The 18,864-nt window shown below is 33.0% G+C and overlaps 3 protein-coding genes and 1 pseudogene across 4 annotated transcripts; 2 read left to right on the top strand and 2 right to left on the bottom strand.

Annotated features, from left to right (window-relative positions):
• Nucleotides 1–268: 268 nt before the first annotated feature.
• On the top strand, nt 269–1,321 carry LOC110719888 (F-box/LRR-repeat protein 13-like). The gene has a single exon (XM_021898867.1). The coding sequence runs from the start codon at nt 269–271 to the stop codon at nt 1,319–1,321; it is 1,053 nt and encodes a 350-aa protein (XP_021754559.1).
• Nucleotides 1,322–4,048: 2,727 nt separating this feature from the next.
• LOC110719887 (protein FAR1-RELATED SEQUENCE 5-like) lies at nt 4,049–6,543 on the top strand. Its single transcript, XM_021898866.1, has 2 exons — nt 4,049–6,196; nt 6,288–6,543. Exons 1-2 carry the CDS (start codon nt 4,049–4,051, stop codon nt 6,303–6,305), a joined length of 2,166 nt encoding a protein of 721 aa, XP_021754558.1. The 3' UTR covers nt 6,306–6,543.
• Nucleotides 6,544–6,616: 73 nt separating this feature from the next.
• Nucleotides 6,617–12,802, bottom strand: LOC110719891. Of its 2 annotated transcripts, XM_021898870.1 has the most exons (9): nt 11,384–12,802; nt 10,770–11,121; nt 9,651–10,650; nt 9,040–9,533; nt 8,763–8,943; nt 8,412–8,534; nt 8,181–8,318; nt 7,889–8,092; nt 6,617–7,774 (listed from the first exon to the last, which is right to left on the bottom strand). In XM_021898870.1, exons 1-9 carry the CDS (start codon nt 11,616–11,618, stop codon nt 7,586–7,588), a joined length of 2,916 nt encoding a protein of 971 aa, XP_021754562.1. In that variant the 5' UTR covers nt 11,619–12,802; the 3' UTR covers nt 6,617–7,585. The 2 variants fall into 2 exon arrangements, with proteins under 2 accessions (XP_021754562.1, XP_021754561.1); XM_021898869.1 differs by having other exon boundaries at nt 9,040–10,650.
• Nucleotides 12,803–17,310: 4,508 nt separating this feature from the next.
• On the bottom strand, nt 17,311–18,563 carry LOC110719892 (annotated as a pseudogene).
• Between the last annotated feature and the right edge of the window lie 301 nt (nt 18,564–18,864).

Genomic DNA, 18,864 nt, shown 5'->3' with positions numbered 1-18,864 from the left:
TTCCAATAAAAAATTAAAAAAAAAAAAAAAATTACCGCCCCAATTTCGACTGGAAATCAAATTCCTGACCGTACCATCTCTCATATTCTCCCTTCATTGTCCATTCATCGATTCACCATTGCTTTCCTTCCTCTCTATTCCTCTTTCATCCAATTAAATTATCTGTAACTACACCACACCATAATTAATCATCTTTCCCCAATAATTAAATCAAATTTTAATTCAATCCCTTTTAATCTTCAATTTAGGGTTTTGATCCATCAAATTCATGGAAGAAGACAGAATAAGCGACCTCCCAGATAGTCTCCTCATCATCATACTCTCTTTCCTCTCTATCGATACCGCTGCCTCTACCTCCGTCTTATCCCGTCGTTGGCGATACCTTTGGACTCACGTTACCCACTTCTCCCTCGAAACCACCTTTCATGATTTCCGTACTTTCATAACATCAGTTGATCACATCCTCTCCGAACTCACGTCCCCTAAAATCCATACTTTTAACCTTCAATTTTCTCTCCGTCAATCAACTAAATCAACGCAGATATTATCTTGCTTTGTTCCTTGGCTTCATCAAATTTGTCGCCGTAAGCCTGAAGTAATTAATGTAGGATTTCATCATTCTCATGGATTTTATTCATCTCTTTTGTTTCACATACCTACTTGTGTGTTTGAAACTCGGTCACTTATAGAATTAGACTTGAATTTGCCTGGCTATATCGAGTTTAAGGCTCCTACTACTTTTATTAATCTGCCTAATTTGAAGAAGCTCTCGTTATTTGTATGTGATTCATATTGTTATTTGATTGATACCCTTATAAAGTCTTTGCCGTTGTTGGAAGATTTGAAGTTGTGTATGAATTTGACTGTAGATGTTCATTGTTTTGCTATATCTGCGTCTAATTTGAAGAATTTGTTTATAGGAATGAATGATTGGGGATCCAAAGTTTGTCGATTTGCTATTGATGCCGCGAAGCTGGAGCACTGTGAGATTCATGGGTACTTAGCGTTTTATGAATTTGTTAGGACTCCAATTGATTTGCAAATGGTGCTGATTTCAGTTGAGGAGCCAAGTGATGATGAAAAGGATGATGATTTTGATATGGATTACGAGTATTATAGTCTAATTCTTGGGCTACTTCAAGGGATTTCTTGTGTTAGGTCCCTTGTTTTTATTACTTATGGTGCTGATATGCTGAGTTATCTTAATGGTTTGGATGGGATCGACGTGCCAATCTTTCGTAATTTAATGGATCTTAGCTTTTACAATGACACTCGGCCTTATGAAGGACCAATTACCAGGTCATTGCTTAGGCAACTTTAAAGGCTATAATCATATAATATGATCTGATGGATCACGACGACAATTGAGATCAAAGATCAAATTGCTACGGAGTACAACACAATTTAAGTAATGCTACTGTTTTGGACAAGCTTCATACGCTACTGTAACTAAAGTACAAAAACTTCATCGAGCTGTCGGATTGAGCTCTCCGGCAGGATGATCATTGCTTCAAGTTCTGATTTGAAGAATGGTTTGCTTCAATTTGTACTTTGATATGAAATTGTCAACTTTTTTATGACACTTTTGTGTAATCTAAGTTCATTCTGCAAACATTATATTGACTAATTTATTGTCTTATTTGTGTATATTTATATGATCTGGTTTCTTCAAAAAAAAAAAAAATGTTCTAATTTAGGCCCTTGTTGAACTGAAATTAATTTTATTGAATTAAAATTATTTTTGCTGAAATTAAATTATTTTTACTGAACTGAAATTATTTTTACTGAATATTTTTTTTTAAGGTGAACTGAATCGGGCCTTAGTCCCTTGTGATCATTTTTCCTAATTTCATATGTAGCTTTTATCAAGTCTTCTTTGCATCATTAAAACAATTTTGTGAATAATTTTTATAATTTTCTTGAAATTGCCCAGTATAATAGCCTAATAGGTTAGTTTGATCCCTTTTCCTCTATACCTTTCAAGTGCAGATTATCGTCTTTACAATGCACGCACTTAATTATGATTTTCCGCGTAAATGCTTGTGTGTAGATACTATCATATCGTATCACATGAACAGATCGGGTTTTTGGGGTTGTACATAAAGAGTTTACATTATACAAAGTATATATTGATAAGCGCACACCTTCCTTGTTTGCTCTGGATTCTGGGATGTAGTGCATATAAGAAACTGTTGTGATTTTACAGTATTTAGTTTAATTCAGAGTTGAAGATTAGGATATTATTTGGTCTTATTTCTGTAATCCGAGTCTAAAGAACGCTAGCTTTTGGTTAGGGTTAGTACTCCATATATACTCTTCCGTTGCACCCTTGGTTTATTATACTTTTACTATCTCAAATTTATTTGATGGAAAAGAATTATTATTTTAATTGCTAAAAGATTTAACTTAAAAAAAAATCACTTAAAGATTTATATGGATTTTTTTGTAAGTTAAATAGTTTAATCGAAAAAAAAAAACACTAAAACCATTTTTATCTTTTCTTTGAAAAAAATTAACATTATTTTTTATCCTTGTATTCTGTTCATTTGATTTGAATAAAAGAATTAGATTGAAGCACTAACTCGGTGCACCAAAATCAAGATGAACAGCGACATTATCAATGACAGATCAAGCTCGTTGCCTGATTCTCTTCTAATCACCATACTATCTCTTCTTCCAATCAATTCCGCCGCTGCCACCTCCGTCTTATAACCCACCGTTGGCGCCGCCTCTGGACACACATCACCCACTTTTCCTTTAAACCATGGAAAGTTTGGAGACACGACCATGATTTCTGGGATTCCATGAACACCATCAATCACATCCTCTTCCAGCTCACCTCCTCCATGTTGGGGACGGAACAACAGATAAACACAATATGTGTCACTTTTTTTGAATAAAAATAAATTAAAGTTTCAAACTTTAATATCTAATAAACTCATGTATATATATATATATATATATATATATATATATATATATATATATATATATATATATATATATATATATATATATATATATATATATATATACGGGAGGGTTCCGCTAAAAACAGGGCTTATGGTGAAAACTAAAAACAGCAAATCTCAGCCATTGATTATTAATGATATAATCTAACGGTTGAAATACAAGGTACACAAAATCTTAGCAAATCTCAGCAAATCCTCTGTTAATTTTGCTGAAAAACGCAAAATCTCAGCAAATCTCAGCAAATCCTCTTTTCATCTCATTATCAAATCGTCAATTCCTCAATTCGTCAAATTTTAGGGCTACTTTGATTATTTACTCCCAAAATTGAGGGCTCGTGATTCTTCAATAACTTGGGGCTTCCTCAATAATCTTAGTAAGTGTTCTTCATTCTTTAATTTCTGTTTTTAGCTGAATTTCTAGTTGATTGCGGCTTACAATACCGATATAACTGTGATTATTTCCTTGTATATAAGCTGAATTTCTTGAATTTCTATTTGATTGCGCATGGTAGGTTATTTCCTTGTATGTGATTATTGTAGACTATTTTTATAATAGTGCTCTGTTTTTTAGTTTCAATCTCATCAACTTGTAGTTTCAATCCTCATCAACAATATGCTCTTTTTTCGTTTTTGTATAAATATTTGCAATATATATATATTTTTTTTATATTAAAGTTTTTTTTTTCCTGGATATATGATATTAAACACTAGGAGAAATTGTTGCACATAAGGTGTTTGTGTATTTGCTTAAATGACTAACACCTTGCTTAATACCATATAGTAACTCTTTTTTATGATACCATAACCATATATTTTAGACTGTTTTTGTTGGTGTCCAGTTAGTTGCACCATGGAATGGATTATTTTATTATAGTACCCATTTTAAACCATATATTTGATATTATATGCAGACAATGCAAGAGGAGTCAGAAGAAGGTAGTTGCTCAAATACATCTACAACTACCAATGTTGCTGAAAACTTACCGTCACTAAAGGGCCCAAGTGTGTGTTACACTCCCAGAGGAACAAAAGAGTTTATACCGTGTTGTCCCCCTAAACTAAAGCCTACACTTGGTATGCTTTTTGATTCCTTACTTAAAGGTGTTGATTTTTATAAGCAATATGCTAGATTTGGTGGGTTTGTGGTAAGACTAGGTACTGAAAAGAGAATTAAAGATAGTGATAAAGTCTACTTGAAATATTTACATTGTAATAAACAAGGGTTTACGAAGGATGGTGAAACTAAAGCAAAAGTTTCTAACAAAGATAAAAATCCTAAAGCTAGAAAAAGAACCATAAATCGTTTTGGATGTAATGCAATGATTGGGTTTAGAGAACGTTCAGATGGAAAATGGATGGTTTATGTCTTTCATGAATCTCATAGCCACAATCTTGCTTCTCCCAACACAATGAATTTTTTGGCAAATGTTGGAAACCTTAAACTTGGCCAGAAAAAATTCATTTTTGACAACTCTAGATTGAACATTGGTCCAAACAAGTCTTATAAGTTGATGAAAGAACATCTTGGTAGCTATGATAATATAGGTGCAACATTGAATGATTTCAAGAACTTTAATCGAGACTTGAAAGCTTACATACAAGAGAAAGATGCTTCGATGTTTATAAACAATTTGAAAGAAAAAGCTGAAAACAGTGAAGGTGCCTTTTTCTTTGAGCATTGTATGGATGAACATCAACGCTTGACAAGAGTATTTTGGGCAGATGCAATTAGTAGAAAAAATTATTCGTTGTTCTGTGATATGATTACATTTGATACAACATTTGACACCAACAAATACTCTATGGTTTTTGCCCCATTTACGGGTGTTGATCACCATGGTAAGTGTGTGACTTTTGGGATAGGCTTACTTGCAAAGGAGGATATTGAATCCTTTGAATGGTTATTTGAAACTTTCTTAAAGGCAATGAATAACTGTCAGCCTACCTGTATCATGACAGATCAAGACCCTGCGATGAAAGTGGCAATTGAAAAAGTTCTTGATAAGGCAAAACATAGGTTTTGTATGTGGCACATTATGAAAAAAGTGCCACAAAAGGTAGGGCCCAAATTATGCTTAGAAACTGATTTTCTTCATAAACTAAACTCTGTTGTGTGGAATAGAGACCTTGAACCAGAAGAATTTGAAATTGGTTGGCAGTCTGTGATGTCTGAATTTGATTTAGTGAATGAAGATTGGTTCAAAAATATGTATAATATAAGGAATATGTGGATTCCTTCCTACTTTCGTGACCTTTTTATGGGTGGGATTTTAAGGTCAACTCAAAGATCAGAGAGTGAAAATAGCTTTTTCACTAATTTCACCAATCAGCATTTGTTATTGGTTGAGTTGTGGTTTCGCTATGAATCTGCAATCGATGCTCAAAGGCACACACAAGACAAGTTGAATGCTACTTCAAAAACTACACATCCCCAACTTGTCACCCCCCTGTACTTGGAAAAGCATGCTGCATTTGCTTACACTCATAATGTATTTTACATATTCCAAAAGGAATTCAAGCATGCTTTGTACAATTGTGGTATAAGTAATGTTACCATCAAAGAAGAAGAAGGGATTGAGCAATATAGAATTGTTGACAACACAAGGAAAAAAAGCTATCATGTCACATATGTTTTGTGTTCTAATGATGCTTCATGCTCTTGTAAAATGTTTGAATCTGTTGGAATATTATGTCGTCACATTCTCTTTGTCATGAAAGGAAAGTTCTTATTTGAGATTCCAAGGCAATATGTTTTACATCGTTGGACTAAAGAAGCTATGAAGAAACCAATTTTTGGCTTAAACAACTTGCTTGATGGGGCAGAGAAGGATAAGAAGCAAAAGCTAGTTGGTGATTTATGGTGCAGGTTTTTTTCATGTGTAAGTCTTTGTGAGGAGAAAGTTGAATGCCTAGAGTCATTGTTGTCTAAGCTAATATCTTTTGAAAATGAGATGAAAGACTTGGATTCTATAAGTCCAGTTGATAAACGTGAGGCAAAAAATAAACACATCGAATTATTTGTTGGATCTAATGACATAGTTGTTGATATTCTTCCTCCAAACAAGTCTTCCAACAAAGGTAGTGGTAGTGGAAAAAGGAAAAAATCTGACAAAGAGATAGCTATTGAGGAAAGCCAAAGGAAAGATAGACTTTGTAGAACTTGTGGTCAGAGAACAAACCATGATAGTCGGAATTGTCCGCAAAAAAAATCCAACTTGAATGAGGTATTTTTGTAGAAAAAAATAAATAAATTTTGTACTATGTTTACTTCCCACTAGATTTTCACTTTATATATGTTCGTGTACATGATTTCAGGATTTCAAAGAAGAGTAGAAAGGCTGCAAAACCACTTCATATTTACAAGAAGCAACATCGGCTACTGACAGCCTAGTGCTGAAATAGAGGAGATGAGAGGAAAGAAAGAACATAGTGCTATAGTGCCCTTTTTATTGATATAGTGATTGTTATTGTTTCACATATATTAAACAGGGACCTTTTATTGTTAAAATTTTATTGATAAGGTGACCTTTTATTGTTAAACTTTTTATTGACCTTTATATTGTTATTTTGATGTAGTGACATATTGGGATATGATAACTTCAATTTATATTATAGTATGTGTTTTTAACGTTATAGTGACTTTTTTTCATCGTATTGACACCTTATTCCGTGATAACCTTTTTAGTGATATAATGACCTTTATTATGATATAACAACCGTATAAAAAATACTCACATTTTAACAATTCTTCTAATCCACATCGATTAAGCCAATACAAAGTTAGGGAAGGAGGGGCTCGTTCTTTTAATTGATATACTAAATGAATAGCTTAAGAATAGATTAATATAAATACGACACTTTTACCTTACATAGTGACCTTTTATTTAAATAGAGACAGATTATTATAGAAATCTTTTTTATCACATAGTAACGCTCTTGCATCTCATAGTGATCCTTTTGCATCGCATAGTAATTGGAAATTTTTACCTCATATAATGCCATTTTACTTACATAATGACTATAAAAAGTAATATAATATCCTTTTTCAAGTTTTTTTTTTCTTTTTTAAGAGATAAAAAAAAGTTAGACATTTTTAGGTACATATTTATCATAGGTCCTTTGAAAACTTGTCACATATGTATACAAAATATAATAATGAATATGGTGATAATTTTGCATTATAACTTAATTATATATAACACATTGAACTAATAACATTTTAAATACATAGTGACCTTATAATATAGAAACCTTTTAAATAACATAGATACCTTTTTAAATACATAGTGACCTTATCATATAGAAACCTTTTTAAATAACATAGGTACCATTTTTTTATAACATAGGCGCCAAATTTATAACTAATATATATTTCACTAAACTTCTTGAATGTCAATTAAAGATTACATATCAAAAGAACTACCAATACCACCAATTCAAAAGCTTTGTATGAACTGGAATCATATCATATTGTTCTATATTAACACTTATACAATTTTGTTAGATTATCCATTTGTTGATGCAAACTACATCATTACATTAGATTTCCTACTTCTGTGCAAAATACAAATACTTCCGAGCAAAAAACTTCATCCACATATTCGTTAGTCTGCCTATACTTTCTTTTCCTTTTTACCTTGCTTTGTTTTCTTCTTAATCCCATCAAAAACATCTTTTGCAACTTGACTCCTTATTAATCTGAATTCAGATAGCTTTTCAAGAACTTCATCTCTAACAATGTTCATATCAGATAATACCAGAGTAGCAGCAATCTGAGCTCTCAATGTCCGTCTAGTTGAAACCTAATATATTAATTTAAGCAAAAATTAGAATAAAAAAGCTAGTTAAATTCCATGGAGGAAATAGTTAATATAATAAAAATTGAAAGCCAAATAAAAAAAATGAGACGAGATAACCGTTTTCAAAACATCGCAGTCGAACACATCAGCTCCATCAAAGTAAAGCATGCTGACCATAGTATAAATGCCACTATCATTATTCTTCTGTTTTCCAGACTTCCAATTTACAGAAGGTGACTCCAAAGTATACTCAATCATGTTCTTCACTGAGTCATTACTTTGAGGAAGGCGTTGATCAAGAAAAGTACTCAGCATATCACTCTAGGCAAAATAAATTAATACTTTAGGTTCCATGAAGCATATCCTAACTAGAAAAATACAAATAAAATCCAAAATATCATATTTTTACCAGAACATCAGAGAACTTCTCAACCTCACTCATGTACTTTGTATCATAACTCATATTATCAATGAACTGAAGCTTTTCTTCCTTCAAATTCACAACAATTAGGAAAAAGTGCTCATTCAAGAGTATAGGAACAAATATCTGCAATAAATAAATAAACAACTATTAAGCTTGAAAAACTTAATATAAAAGTACTTAGTTGAAAAATGATTGTCAACATTTGCAATGTATTACCAACTCAACATTTGCAATATCAAAATCATTGCAAGGAATGAACAACCATCTTGACCAAATGTCAAATAGCTTGTCAATGTCTTGTGTGTTACTATCTGTGTTTGCAACTTTCAGTAAAAAAGCCTAAAAAAGAACAAACATTAATAAATATTAAAAAAATTAGAAGGTAGAGTTATTTTTCTTAAATGTAATTACTTGCATTACATAGTGACTGTTTTCATTGCATAGTGAAATTAATTTATGAATCATAGTGACTGTTTTCAATACATAGTGAAATTAATTTATGAATTTTTTATAATGAACAACTACCATTATAATGATGTAGTAACTAAATAGCCGAAAGATACTTACACTTTGAGAAACACCAAAATATAGTTTTTGAGGTCCATGTGCACTACTCTTCTGGTTTTCATTAAGCAACATAGCCCAACAATCAATAATAACAGAAGATATAGCAATAGCCGGTGCACCTAATGAAAGGAATTCATTCCTTGTAATCTCAAATGGTTTGCCAAAAGATACCAACACCTCACTGTACAAGGAAATAAAAAGACACATGTATATTAACATAGTCACTTATTATTAAAATTTGAAAATAAATAACAAAAAGAACAATGACATGACTTACTTGAGATCGAAACCATGATAATCACTAATGCAGTAGTCAACAAGTTCCTGGACAACTGCATCCAAAACCTTCATATCCTTATTACTTGACTTCATATATTCAGTTACATATGTAACTTTATCACCAAAGAGACTAACATCCATAGCAAGGGAGCATTTAGATTTTCCATTACTCAAAACATGCTCAAAACCTATCCTTGGAACCTCACCAACTACAACATTAATCTCTTTTGCAGGTGCACCATTATCATCAATATCATCATCATCCAAACCATTAGGCACTTTGCTTACCCAATTTACAAGAGACACAATCTCATCAACAATTTCATGAACACGAGGATTCATAAAGAATAAATCAGTTTGGGACATTGGAGGTGTCGAAGTTGAAGCATCATTAGATTTACGAGTCTGAAATAACACTTTCAACTCATTCATGTAGAAGTTAGATACCACTTCTAAATCTCTTTTCATGAGCAAAAACTTCTCATAAACTTCCTGTGAAAAAAAAATGTAGCACTTAGATTTAATAAAATAATTTGTGACAAAAAAAAAAAAAAAAAAAAAAAAGAAAAAACCAAACAGACAGACAGAATTAAAGGGTAAAATACTTACATCAATAGCAATTGAACGGATTTCCTCATTAGACATTGAACTGGCAGGTAGCTCAAACTGAATAACACCCTTAACATTGCTACGGACACCTTCATAAACAACAGATTCTTTTCCAGAAGTTTGATTCACAGGAGCTTCCTTGAATTGATTACAAACAACTTGTCCATCCTCAAATTGCAACTTCTCACTCACTGGATATGTATCAAACTCAAGAATTCCACACCCAAAACCCTTGGACAACTTTTCATTTCTAATTCTATCTCTTATATCCACATCAGTCCAATGTTGAATTAAAGGTATTGTAGAATTTAACACAACATTCCTAAACCTCAATCGATGAAAATAGATAATCTCTAACATCAAAACACAACCACAAAACCATTCTATATTTCCTTCTTTGTAGCTCTTCACGGCTTCACAAAGTCTATCTAAGACATATTTTGACCAATTATAAATTCTTATTTGATTAACATCAACCAAACATTTTACAATTCTCAAATCCACAGTTCTGTTGGACGTAGGTGCTAAAAAACTTGAAAAAGCATGCATGATAAAAAGCTGTCTGAATTCTTCCCCGCCATCTACTAGTAAAGGGATCTTAGATTCCAAAAAACCCAAAGGAATCTGATCATTCTCACCCATAAGACCAAAATGAGACCTCCATTTAACCTTTAAATCATAATCAGGGTTGATGACATTAGCACAACGAGAAATTTCTTCAACTTTCTTAGATGTTTTGCAAGGAAGGCAAAAAACATCATACACATCAAATTCAGTCACAACAAAATCTTTTTTACCATCAATAGTAAACATGCAGCTACCATGATCAAAACAATCTACCAACCATGATAGCATATCAGTTGCAGTTCGTTTCACCTTCAAAGATAACAAACCTCCAAAGCCAATTTCTTTAACAGCCTTGATTTGATCATCTGAAAAAGTTTTAATCATCTCTACTAAATGAAATGGCCTGCAACGTGTTTTAAATCCTCGTTGCACCCTGTAACAAGACATACGAAAAGATAAACAAAAGAAACCAAAATAGTAGCCTCTTTTTATAGCATAGTGACCTTTTTTTTAAACAAAACTTCAAAAAAAAAGAAACAAATATTCACTTACATATGTACATCACTATCTATGATTGCAGATTCTTGCCTATGAATCACAATGTTCTTATCATTATTTGCCTTCACTTTCTTCACTTTAAGACCTTCATTTTCATCCAACTTTCTCTTCTTAGCTGGCAAAACAATAGCATGTGAAGAAGAAGACTCATTCCCCTTCTTTCCTTTCATCACAGTTGACAAAGGTATAGCATTCTCAATGTTAGAAGGTTTCTTTTTCTTAGTGATAGCTTTCTTTTTCAATCCTTTTTCAATACAAGCATCTTTATCTCTGTTAGTATCATCATCGATCATTTTGCTTCCACCATCAATATGCTCTTCATCTTCATGATCGAGATTGATACATGCTAAAAACACGCAAGCATATAGTTATATATACAATTATCTTCATTTTCATCTAGCAAACAATTATAATATAGCAAACTAATAACTTAAAAATAATAATCATTGTCATTGATATAGTGACCTTTTTCAGTTACATAGGGAACTAATAATATAGTAACTTTTATATTAATATAGGGACCTACATTCTATAGTATTAGGAGACTATCATAATAGAGCAACTAGTATATTAAGGTTAATAATCCAAAAATCAAACATTCATCATACCTCCTGTATCTTTCAATTTAACTCCTCCTGTTGAGCTACGAAGGCCTCTCCTTTTTTTAAAAGTAGCACCACCTCTAGTTCTCACCATAGGAATAAAATCTAATCCAAATCGAATGAAAATCCTTGTTGCACCCTGTAACAAGACATACGAAAAGATAAACAAAAGAAACCAAAGTAGTTGCCTCTTTTTATGGCATAGTGACCTTTTTTTAAAACAAAACTTCAAAAATAACATAGTCCAACACCCCTCCAAAAAGATTCAGTTTATTTTGGTTTGGTTTAGAACAAGTTCAGGTCATATTCATATTTATGTCTTTTGACAACCAATTTGTTTACGAATAAAAAAATCAATTCAGGTCAGGTCAGGGCAGTGAAAATCAGATCAAACTAAGGTATCCAAATCCTCGAATTCTGGCTACCTTGATTCAAGTTCAAAACAGGCCTAATTCAGAAATTTTGAAGCAAAATCCAGTACAGAGTCAAATTAACCATGCACATATGTCAGACTAGAAGTACACTTTTCAACAGTCAAGAAAGTCATGTAGATGTCGATTTAGCATGATCAGAAGCAATCTATCACAAATCCACCCCAGATGTCTGTAGCTCCTGGGTTAGTCGCTTAAGCAATCTACTCAACACCAAAAATCGGACATATAGAATCAAAGTCAGTATCTTAAACCAGGAAGCATTCTTCATACTTTATGTTCTTTCTTTCTTTCTTTCTTTCTACGGTTGATGTGGAAAGAGTCTTTGCATCAATATCACAAACACCAGAAAATTTATCTAAGTGCAAAAGGCAAATAATTCATGTAGGAACCTAATGACATTTGATGCAGCTGAAACCACTTCAAATCACAAATAAGAAAATACAGGTTGTAAGAGAGAAACACAACAGCATCAAGGAACACCAATGCAACCAAGGCAGTTAGTCCATCTCCAAACATGTCACCATGTTGGTCAGGTCTCAATTCCAGATCATCATTAGCAAGAGATTGATGACCATTCCTGTTGCCTACACCAAACGGAACACGGGAAAATACAAATCGAGTTGGACACCAAGTGGAAGCAGGAACCAGTGTAGCTAATTTATGTCTCCAAACTCTCACTAATTCACTCACAAATCCACTAAAAACACTTCAAATTACTCAAAATTCGAATTAACTACTCCAAACTCTCACTAATTCACTCACAAATCCACTAAAAACATTTCAAATTACTCAAAATTCGAATTAACTACTCCAAACTCTCCCGAATTCACTCACAAATCCACTAAAAACACTTCAAATTACTCAAAATTCGAATTAACTACTCCAAACTCTCCCGAATTCACTCACAAATCCACTAAAAACACTTCAAATTACTCAAAATTCAAATTAACTACTCCAAACACAAACACACACACACAATTCGCATTTTAGCTATTCGCATTCCTAACAGGCATTAATTCGAAATCAAAATCCACAAAAATCAGCTAAACTCGAAATCAACAAAAACAAATTTATGCTCAACAAAAATCGTGTTACTAAGAAGATGAAGAAGAACAACAAAAGCAGAATTTCGAGCAAAAATACACATAAAAACCTAGTTTACTTAAATTAAGAAAAATTAAACAAAATACATTTAAAAAATACTTCTACTAAAACGAAACTTAAGTTGAAATTCAAAAAATAAAATCAAATCGAAAAAATAAAATAAAAAAACTTGCAAAATTACAAAATTAAACAAAAATCATACACGAAAAACATAATAGACATTAAATTTTCGGTTGAATCTACAAAAAAAGTACTCATGAAATTCCAGCAAACAAAATTTCAGAAACCTAATAACCTCAAATCGTGCAAAAATAGCGAAATTACCACAAAGAACTCACCTGATAATAGATCGTAGAGCTGAGAAATTGCTAAAAATCAAAGTAATTAAAGCGGTGTTGCTGAAGGAGTTCGCTGATGGTAATTGAAGCGGTGTTGCTGAAGGAGTTCGCTAATGTCGAGAAATTAGGAGAGAGAAAGTGAAGAGAGAAGGAAGAGGAGGAAGAAAATAACAGAGGAAAGAGAAAGTGTTTTCGCGGGAGGAGAGAGAAAGTTAGGATATATATACATTAAATATCATCCGCTAGATTATAATCTACGGCTGGGATTAATTGTTTTCATGTTTTCACCCTAAGACTTGTTTTTACATGATCCTAATCCTATATATATATATATATATATATATATATATATATATATATATATATATATATATATATATATATATATATATATACATATATATATATATATATACATATATATATATATATACATATATATATATATATATATATATATACATGATTACATGGTCTGTAACTTTTAAATTTTTGGTTGATCCAACTAACATAAGTGTATTATTGTGCATTACTGCTTGATTTTATTTATTAATTTATTTTTAATTTTTTTTAAGCAAGTGCATTACTGCTTGATAATATTGGGTAATTGTACATAATTGATAATTTATTGGGTAATAGATCAATTTTCCTCAATTCCGACTGAAAAAAAAATGCACAATGTATAATTCCAATAGTAGATAAATTTTCACCGGCTCCCCAATAGTTAATTTAAGAGCATGGATAATAATGTGATGATTTTTTCGTCACACTTTATAACCTTTAGCGTCAACTGAAAATCAATTTTTTTTTTCCCCTAATCACCAAACATGGCTAACACCCCTTCCCACATACAATTAATTGGATCAAACACTTTATCAGTTAATATAATTCCAATAAAAAATTAAAAAAAAAAAAAAAAAATTACCGCCCCAATTTCGACTGGAAATCAAATTCCTGACCGTACCATCTCTCATATTCTCCCTTCATTGTCCATTCATCGATTCACCATTGCTTTCCTTCCTCTCTATTCCTCTTTCATCCAATTAAATTATCTGTAACTACACCACACCATAATTAATCATCTTTCCCCAATAATTAAATCAAATTTTAATTCAATCCCTTTTAATCTTCAATTTAGGGTTTTGATCCATCAAATTCATGGAAGAAGACAGAATAAGCGACCTCCCAGATAGTCTCCTCATCATCATACTCTCTTTCCTCTCTATCGATACCGCTGCCTCTACCTCCGTCTTATCCCGTCGTTGGCGATACCTTTGGACTCACGTTACCCACTTCTCCCTCGAAACCACCTTTCATGATTTCCGTACTTTCATAACATCAGTTGATCACATCCTCTCCGAACTCACGTCCCCTAAAATCCATACTTTTAACCTTCAATTTTCTCTCCGTCAATCAACTAAATCAACGCAGATATTATCTTGCTTTGTTCCTTGGCTTCATCAAATTTGTCGCCGTAAGCCTGAAGTAATTAATGTAGGATTTCATCATTCTCATGGATTTTATTCATCTCTTTTGTTTCACATACCTACTTGTGTGTTTGAAACTCGGTCACTTATAGAATTAGACTTGAATTTGCCTGGCTATATCGAGTTTAAGGCTCCTACTACTTTTATTAATCTGCCTAATTTGAAGAAGCTCTCGTTATTTGTATGTGATTCATATTGTTATTTGATTGATACCCTTATAAAGTCTTTGCCGTTGTTGGAAGATTTGAAGTTGTGTATGAATTTGACTGTAGATGTTCATTGTTTTGCTATATCTGCGTCTAATTTGAAGAATTTGTTTATAGGAATGAATGATTGGGGATCCAAAAGTTTGTCGATTTGCTATTGATGCCGCGAAGCTGGAGCACTGTGAGATTCATGGGTACTTAGCGTTTTATGAATTTGTTAGGACTCCAATTGATTTGCAAATGGTGCTGATTTCAGTTGAGGAGCCAAGTGATGATGAAAAGGATGATGATTTTGATATGGATTACGAGTATTATAGTCTAATTCTTGGGCTACTTCAAGGGATTTCTTGTGTTAGGTCCCTTGTTTTTATTACTTATGGTGCTGATATGCTGAGTTATCTTAATGGTTTGGATGGGATCGACGTGCCAATCTTTCGTAATTTAATGGATCTTAGCTTTTACAATGACACTCGGCCTTATGAAGGACCAATTACCAGGTCATTGCTTAGGCAACTTTAAAGGCTATAATCATATAATATGATCTGATGGATCACGACGACAATTGAGATCAAAGATCAAATTGCTACGGAGTACAACACAATTTAAGTAATGCTACTGTTTTGGACAAGCTTCATACGCTACTGTAACTAAAGTACAAAAACTTCATCGAGCTGTCGGATTGAGCTCTCCGGCAGGATGATCATTGCTTCAAGTTCTGATTTGAAGAATGGTTTGCTTCAATTTGTACTTTGATATGAAATTGTCAACTTTTTTATGACACTTTTGTGTAATCTAAGTTCATTCTGCAAACATTATATTGACTAATTTATTGTCTTATTTGTGTATATTTATATGATCTGGTTTCTTCAAAAAAAAAAAAAATGTTCTAATTTAGGCCCTTGTTGAACTGAAATTAATTTTATTGAATTAAAATTATTTTTGCTGAAATTAAATTATTTTTACTGAACTGAAATTATTTTTACTGAATATTTTTTTTTTCAGGTGAACTGAATCGGGCCTTAGTCCCTTGTGATCATTTTTCCTAATTTCATATGTAGCTTTTATCAAGTCTTCTTTGCATCATTAAAACAATTTTGTGAATAATTTTTATAATTTTCTTGAAATTGCCCAGTATAATAGCCTAATAGGTTAGTTTGATCCCTTTTCCTCTATACCTTTCAAGTGCATATTATCGTCTTTACAATGCACGCACTTAATTATGATTTTCCGCGTAAATGCTTGTGTGTAGATACTATCGTATCGTATCACATGAACAGATCGGGTTTTTGGGGTTGTACATAAAGAGTTTACATTATACAAAGTATATATTGATAAGCGCACACCTTCCTTGTTTGCTCTGGATTCTGGGATGTAGTGCATATAAGAAACTGTTGTGATTTTACAGTATTTAGTTAAATTCAGAGTTGAAGATTAGGATATTATTTGGTCTTATTTCTGTAATCCGAGTCTAAAGAACGCTAGCTTTGGGTTAGGGTTAGTACTCCATATTTACTCTTCCGTTGCACCCTTGGTTTATTATACTTTTACTATCTCAAATTTATTTGATGGAAAGAATTATTATTTTAATTGCTAAAAGATTTAACTTAAAAAAAATCACTTAAAGATTTATATGGATTTTTTTGTAAGTTAAATAGTTTAATCGAAAAAAAAAAACACTAAAAACCATTTTTATCTTTTCTTTGAAAAAATTAACATTATTTTTTATCCTTGTATTCTGTTCATATGATTTGAATAAAAAGAATTAGATTGAAAGCACTAACTCGGTGCACCAAAATCAAGATGAAACAGCGACATTATCAATGACAGATCAAGCTCGTTGCCTGATTCTCTTCTAATCACCATACTATCTCTTCTTCCAATCAATTCCGCCGCTGCCCACCTCCGTCTTATAACCCACTGTTGGCGCCGCCACTGGACACACATCACCCACTTTTCCTTTAAACCATGGAAAGTTTGGAGACACGACCATGATTTCTGGGATTCCATGAACACCATCAATCACATCCTCTTCCAGCTCACCTCCTCCATGTTGGGGACGGAACAACAGATAACACAATATGTGTCACTTTTTTTGAATAAAAAATAAATTAAAGTTTCAAACTTTAATATCTAATAAACTCATGTATTATATATATATATATATATATATAATATATATATTATATATATATATATGAAAGAGTTTATGGAATATTTTCCTCAAGGATTTCATTCACTGACTTCCCAAATATATACAATGTAGCCGCATAATGCTAGCCATAATACAAGGCACCTATTTAGGAACTAATTACAATCATATCAATCTAAATATATGCTTAGCTAAAATACAGTAACAGAATATATTTACATATATATCTTAACACACCCCACAGTCGAAGCGGGAGGACCACGGACGCTAAGACTGTCACGAAAATCCTCAAACAAGACTCGCGGAAGACCCTTAGTAAAGATATCCGCAATCTGATGTCGAGAAGGCACATGTAGAACCCGAACTTCCCCCCGTGCAACCTTCTCGCGTACAAAATGAATATCCAACTCGATGTGTTTCGTACGTTGATGCTGAACTGGATTTCCTGACAAATAAATAGCACTAACATTGTCACAATAAACGAGGGTAGCCTTTTTAATCGGACAATGTAACTCCAAGAGAAGATTTCGAATCCAGCATGATTCGGAGACAACATTTGCCACCCCACGATATTCGACCTCTGCACTAGATTTAGACAACGTGGGTTGGCGCTTAGACGACCAAGAGATCAAATTATCCCCAAAAATACACAATAACCAGACGTTGAACGTCTCGTATCCGGGCATCCCCCCCAATCTGCATCAGTATATGCAACCAGAGAAGAAATAGACGAGGGATACAAATGTAAGCCATAATCAAGAGTACCCTGAACATACCGAATAATCCGTTTGAGAGCAGACATATGATCAACCCTGGGGTCGTGCATATGTAGACAAACCTGCTGAACAGAATAAGAAATATCCGGTCTGGTGAATGTAAGGTACTGTAGAGCCCCTGCAAGACTCCTATACAAAGATGGATCATCAAAAGGAGCACTAGTAGTAGCGCCGATCTTGGACTTCGTGTCAACCGGTGTTTGAGACGGTTTACACGATGACATCCCTGCACGATCAATTATTTCCTCGGCATATTTCCGCTGTGAAAGAAACAAACCATCCTTATGTCGAGTCACAGCAATACCCAAAAAATAATTTAAAGGACCAAGGTCCTTCATAGCAAACTCAGAGCTAAGAAGAGATATAATAGAACGGCAAAGAGCATCAGAAGAGGCCGTCAGTATAATGTCATCCACATATAACAAAAGATAAGCCATATCTGACCCTTTGCGGTAGATAAACAAAGAGTTATCCATCCTGCTGTGAGTAAATCCAATAGATAACATATAATCATCAAAACGCTTATACAAAGCCCGAGGTGCCTGTTTAAGTCCATAAAGAGACTTATTCAAGAGACAAACATAATCCGGATGATCCTTATCCCTGTAACCAACTGGTTGATGCATATAAACTGTTTCCTGCAACTCACCATGTAAGAAAGCATTTTCACATCCAACTGATGAATATGCCATGCCTGTGATAGAGAAAGGCTAAGAACAGTGCGGATTGTAGCTGGTTTGACAACCGGACTAAATGTCTCACCACAATCAATGCCAACTTGTTGAGTTTTTGCCATCACCTACAAGACGGGCTTTGTGCCTCTCAAAAACACCGTTAGACTGGACTTTATGAGTAAAAATCCACATAGAACGAATAACATTCACATTAGGTGGACGGGGCACCAACTCCCACGTCTTATTTTTAATAAGAGCACTAAATTCATCATCCATGGCCATTTTCCAATTAGGATCACGTAAAGCCGCGACCGGATTA

Source organism: Chenopodium quinoa, unplaced genomic scaffold (assembly GCF_001683475.1).
Source record: "Chenopodium quinoa cultivar QQ74 unplaced genomic scaffold, ASM168347v1, whole genome shotgun sequence".
Classification (NCBI taxonomy): Eukaryota; Viridiplantae; Streptophyta; class Magnoliopsida; order Caryophyllales; family Amaranthaceae; genus Chenopodium; species Chenopodium quinoa.
The sequence above is the reverse complement of the archived record's forward strand: the minus strand, read 5'-3'. Positions and strand labels throughout refer to the sequence as shown.